The sequence below is a fragment of the Anneissia japonica genome, unplaced genomic scaffold (genome assembly GCF_011630105.1).
Source record: "Anneissia japonica isolate Jap-2015-1 unplaced genomic scaffold, ASM1163010v1 scaffold288060_len1141017_cov207, whole genome shotgun sequence".
NCBI lineage: Eukaryota > Metazoa > Echinodermata > Crinoidea > Comatulida > Comatulidae > Anneissia > Anneissia japonica.
Genome location: NW_022712486.1, coordinates 772,495 through 778,726, shown reverse-complemented (window position 1 = coordinate 778,726; position 6,232 = coordinate 772,495). Strand labels below are relative to the sequence as shown.

The following is a 6,232-nucleotide window of genomic DNA, read 5'->3' as shown; positions in this document are numbered from 1 at the left end:
AAAATATCACTTGAATCCTGATAAGCTTAAATAATGTTAAATCAGATGATACTCAATTATAATAATTGATAATCAATCCGGAGGACCGATTTTAGTAGTCCGGTGGACAGATTTTGGCGGCTAAAATCTGTCCGCCTGTACATTTTTTGGCCTGGACCAATTTGGGCGTGACAGGCCCATGAGTCCGAATCTGGGAAAATTAAAACTTTGAACCGGTTAAATCAAACATAATCGGTATTTTCATGATCCCTAGGTACCATATGGTAAAAATCGGCTGGAAAAAAACTAGGTGAAAAATTGGCCAATTTTTTAGAAAACATAAAGGATAACAGCTCACGATTTTTTTGGGACGATTTTTGACACAGATATATATCTGTCTCTTATACACATCTAGATGTGTATAAGAGACAGGAATTATAGTGGTTTTAATATATATATATATATTGTATTACTAATGCAAGTGAATGAAACATTGTAATTGCTAGAAATGGAATTTTGTTCGGTTGAACTGGATGAATTAACCAAGTTGTTATGTTGGTGTGATGTGTGAATTATATTATTCTTGTCCCATTATTGTTATATACATCATTAATCAGGGAGAGATAATTAATTATACTCCTCTTAATGATATGAAATTTCCAGAGCAGTTACGGTGTAGCTGTATGAACTTGTACAGTTTTATACTACAGTATTTGGTTTTAATTAGACAAATAGTACTGTAGTACTCAGATACACAGTTCGTCGTCCAAATCTAAAAAACGTTTGGGACCAAAAATGTGGGGTGGTCTCCAACTGGAAGGTTAGCTTTGTGTTCGCAGATGGATAGTGGATCTCAAATTATAAGCGTCCCAATAGGGCATACAAATTAGAGAGAGTCTAAAACTTTGAGGCAGTCTCAGAATTAGAAAGGGGATGGGCCTCAAATTGCAAAGCGAACTGCTTGGAAACAGAAACATATGGAAACCAAGAACTTCAAGTCGCATGTCTTTATTGAATACAAACACGTCACAAGGAGTAATTCTCTCATACACCATCAAAAGTTTAAAAAAACTTTTAAATCGAAGTACAATAATATTGTTTATGACTACGGTACTACTAAGTTATACAAAGTCTAAAAAAAAAACCTGGGGAAGCCAGCACCATTATTAATATCAGTGCAAATTGTCTTTAAATCTTTAAAAAAAATGATTCTTATTTCGGTGGATAACATTTTAACTGCTTTGTAGAGGCAACTACTTGCTGTTACTATATAAATTCAAATATCAGATCAGAAAAACCATCAGTGAATAAGCATTGGTTGCTAAAGTATAGGCAATACTCGAAGCCTACTAATGGCATGCATAACTTTACCCTTGATGCTTGCGTTATATTTATCTCAGGAACTTGCCTAGTATTAAACTTCTGGCAATAATAACGACAAGTCCAAATCACCCATCTGTAACTAATGTCTTCTATCAGGATAGCAGTTCTGCAATTTTGTTCAGTTAATACAGTAATTGCAACACTACAAGCAAATGTAAAGAACAGATCTTGGATGAGTCTATTAAGCATTTTATAATTAGAGATAAGAACAGCAATGATAATGTTGGTAATGTAAAATGACAATAATAAAGAAAGTACACAAATATAAATTAGTTAAATCAACACACAGCACCTAATCGGATTTGACCTATGTACTTGATTAAACTGAGAGGGCGTGCTTGTTCATTCTCTACGTGCAGGTTTGAGGTAGAAAATGCAGCATTTTAAAGCAATAAGCTAGGAATTAGCATAATTAATTTTGTATGCAAAACACTACATCTTTCTGTGTTACAATCCTTATGCAATAACATGACCATATATTACTGGCTGTTACATTTACCGGTGCCAAGCACAACTGGTGCCAATCAAAATATCATGCTTACCAGTGCCAATGATCAGACAACCTGGTAAATTTTATTTTGTACAATTCTAAAGATACAGTGCTGGGCTTTAAAGTCTGCTCGATAAACCACTTAGTAATAATATCCTTGTCAACACATCCTTTTGAATAATTCAACAGCTGTAACAGATAATAAAAATCGTAAAGTTGAAATGTTGATGTTGAAGAATCAAGCTGGAACTAGCAAAAAGTTAGGTTTCAAATAAATCGGTTTGTGTACACAAGGTTTTGTATTTCTACCATACAGCTCCTACTTTTATTTATATCTAAGAAAATACTGTAATATTGTAGATATATAATCATAGTGAGGATCAACTCTCCTCATGGCAACTGTTTTCATGGTAAATGTCATTAAAATACCAACACCATAGAAATAATCACCACTGAGAAATGATTATCATAGGGATAATCACCATGGTTATATATTTCAGAATATCAATAATAATTGATTTGATAGTATACAGTTTGCCATTATCTGAATTCAGAATATAGACTTTGAAGTAGTAGCACTGTACATTATGTTTGGGTGTTCTATTTATAAATATACAAGTAATATACAATGACTAGCTCTAATATTAGTATTAGTTGTGACTCAATTTATTTTAGTATTGCTCTGTGACTGAACATATAAGCATTTTAGCTTTTACTGGTCAAGATGTGTAATTCATACAAAACTAATTACAAGACAATCATTCCATGGAAACCCGGTAAAAAACAACTAAACATAAGTTGTTGGCTAAAATTTGATGCCCTTTACCTGCCAGACAATTAATTAAACAAATTATACAGAACTGTTGATATTTGTTAATGTGATGTTTTGTAAAAATAGCAACAAAAGATACACACAGTAATACTGTACTTATAACATTCTAAAGTTTCCTAAATACATTTACTATTATAATCCTACTGCATGTACCTTCCTAAACACCCATTGTACAAATTGTCAAGAACATGCAAAAACTCTAAAAGCCATCTTACACTACTAAAAACATTTGAAAAGCAAAACTATTTTGCATAACACAAAAAAAAAGAAGCTAATTAACAATCTACTAATGTAAAAACATGGTCTATGTAACAAACCATCTACAATTTCAGAATGCAACATTATTTACGATCACTAGGCCCTACTGCTTGTTCATTTCAACGTTACATTGCAATATGACATGATGTAGTCACTGTACATCAATTCTTTGGTTTAAAAATCTAAATTCTGAATATTTTTGTCATTTTGAACTGATTGTCCAAAACCAATCAGATTCTATAATTTTGTTTTTCAATAATTCTCTTCACATTTTGCCTTTTTCTTTCCAGAATGTTAAAGATAATTATAACAGTATTTTGAAACTCGGGTTATTAAAATTTAAAATGCAATAGCAAATAATGAAAATGACCAATGTTAAATTGCAATCAGTCCAGTAGGGTATATTTGTTGTCCAGTAGGAATCCCAAAAAATCGCTAAAAATAGGCCTTTACACAAAATAATTAATCGTATTTGCAGCAGTTAAAATATCAGGGATATGTCAAATTTCAGTGAAAGTTCCAAGGCTATTTGAGTCTTTTGATATTTCGCACAACTCTGCTCCTTATCTTTGCGTTCTTAAATCTGTTTGCGTTTACTGTTCCTCTTCTTCCTCTTCCTCTTCATCTTCTTCTGAAGTCACCTCAGCATTCTTATTTTTCTTTGGACTCTGTAAAGAATGACATTAAATTTTTGAGAATATTGTGAAGAAATCACCATAGTGATAATCATCCTCAAAATTATATTTTGGTATCTTTATTTCAAAAACATCAAATATGTACATAAAACAACCAATCATCACAGATCCATCCAGATCCAAATAGTAACACCATCATAGATCCATCATAATCATAATAATCATAATCCTAATCATAATCACTACAGTTATATCATCCCCACCTTAGAGAGATACATTATTGTCACCATAGTTATTGTACATCATGACCATCAGTAAAGACATCAATACCAGTAAAGACATCAACACCAGTAAAGACATTAACACCGATAAAGACATCAACTACCCCAGCAACATCACCTACAGTACAGACATCACCATCACTGACATCTCCACAGAGACATCATCAACATAGAGAAATTTGTTAGAAAACCAACAGTTTAACAATTACCTTTGTTTCTTCTTCAGCCTGCTGAAAAGGAGAAAAAATACAATTTGATTAATCAATGACTGGTTGTAAAATTGAAATATCAATGCACTAACCATTCCTATATATAGATATCAATTGTAGCATGGTTGGTAAAATATAAATACCATAAATAGAATAACAGTGTTACGTATGTGTGAAAGTGAAGAGGTTGTTGGCGTACATCTATTTTTAGTCTCTCCTTCCCTTTGTCAGAGCCTCGTTAAAAGTGCCTTACAACCCAGTGGGGATGAAAAGGATAACCACAAATACCAGATAGCAATTTTGGCACTTTTATTACAATTTCTTATAACATATATTGCAGAATTTAATTTCACAAGTATGATATTGTCTGTTAAGTAAATAAATTTGGTTTGTCTACCAAAGTTTTGTTTTGATTGTGTCTTCACCGTTTTCCAATATTTCTTCGTGTGATATCAGGAAATAGTTATATACCACAACAACTACTTAGTTATATTTATACTCTATTTATAATCTATCTTTTGTCTACTCCAAGTGGATCACTATCTGCTTTTGTAAATTGATACCAATGAAAATATGTTTGTCTCCCTCTATAATTGATCTTGTATAAAAGGTCTTCACTAATGCCATTCATTGAATATGCAAACATAAATTTACATATCTTAAAATCTAACATCTTTCGACACTCGACAGGCAAAATACATGATTAGGCTCGTTTAACAGATTATGTATGCTGATAGATTATATATTTTTATACCTCCCATGATTATCCACACCTGCTGGTTAACTTCACTCACAATTTAGTTCTTCTCTCCACAAATCTTTACAGAATTATTATATAATCTACCAAGATGACCCAATAAAGGTCACCATGGTAACAAACATGGTTCTATATTGATAAAATAATTTCATATCACTACTGTATTAAGGTTTGCAATTTCATAGTTTGTTACAATCCTGTATTGAAGGTTTTAGATATTGTTTATTTAAATAAATTTTGAATTTCTATAAATTCATTTATTGGAGTATATACATTTATATTTTAGAGTGTTTAATACATGTACCGTTTTGAAATTTGCATACATTTACTTGGAGTTTAATCAAGTGTGTTTTCAGCAACGTTATGGCCTATGTGCCCCATACAAGTTTGGGTAAAACCCATTTTTACTTTAAAGTCTCCACAGGCTGTAAAGAATGTTGTGGGAAATTTTAGAAGAATGACTTGGAATGTACGCATGCTAAAACCTAAACATTTAATAGCCATATAATAGATGCTTTCGCATGATTTATTACTGGGCAAGTTGTAGCGATTATCAAGGAGACAATTTTCTCCTCAATCAAAAATAACTGTTCTGCCTGATTTTGGTCCCACTTTCAGTGGGAAATTAGCCATTGAATAAGAAAAAAAATTTCAAATGTTTGTGTGAGGGGGGAGGGGGAACACATATTAAGGATAAATTTAGTGTGCATCGTCATCCAAGGGCCTTGTGACTGAGCCGCGGGAAGATTTGGGAGGAGGACCTCTGGATGGCTAAAAACGACACTTTCAGACTTGAAAAATACTTTTAAATGAAACTTTTAAATGTAAAGATGATACAACAATTGTTACTCAATAAACACGCATTTCATTTCATTAGGCCTATTTTTTTTTGGTCTGACTGCCCGACAAGCTCTGTCCAGTGGGGGATCTTGTCCTGTCCAATGGGGGCTTAAGCTCCTGCTATCCCCTGGCACTGCCACTGGGCCATAAGTGGCCCACCTATAAAACAATGTTATTCCATATTATGGTAGCACAAAACTCTTTAACTGAGTTGAAAATGTTTAGATATGTTTAATATATTTAATAAGGCATTGGCGGGTGGTTAGGCCTAGATCAGTCTTAGCCTACTGTACATACAGTAATGCAATTCTTGTTGGGCTAGTTATTGCCAAAGCAGACTAATTTCGATGCCCAAAACCTCTCCGACCACCAAATTTAGCCCTGACCAATTTAAGCTTGACAGGCCAAAACCTACAGTACAGTAGGAGAGTTAGCATGGTGTCGCCATGGTCTCTGTAATACCTCTGTGGTGTATATAGAGTCTGTGGTATCGGTATGAAATAACCAGAGCCTTGCAGGCGTCAACGTTCCTATGCATGATATATGACTTAAAAAGTATCTAGGCCCT

The 6,232-nt window shown here is 33.2% G+C and overlaps 1 protein-coding gene across 2 annotated transcripts in view; it reads right to left on the bottom strand.

The window, feature by feature from the left end:
• Positions 1-971: 971 nt before the first annotated feature.
• LOC117107846 (high mobility group protein HMGI-C-like) overlaps positions 972-6,232 on the bottom strand; it is a 19,855-nt gene continuing 14,594 nt past the window's right edge. Inside the window, exons 4-5 of one of the 2 annotated variants that reach the window (XM_033249644.1) lie at positions 4,068-4,085; positions 972-3,610 (exon numbers count right to left, since the gene is read on the bottom strand). In XM_033249644.1, the coding sequence (XP_033105535.1) occupies positions 3,536-3,610; positions 4,068-4,085 (93 nt within the window). In that variant the 3' untranslated portion in view covers positions 972-3,535. Of the gene's footprint in view, positions 3,611-4,067; positions 4,089-6,232 lie in introns of both variants that reach the window. The other variant, XM_033249643.1, reaches the window with a different exon arrangement.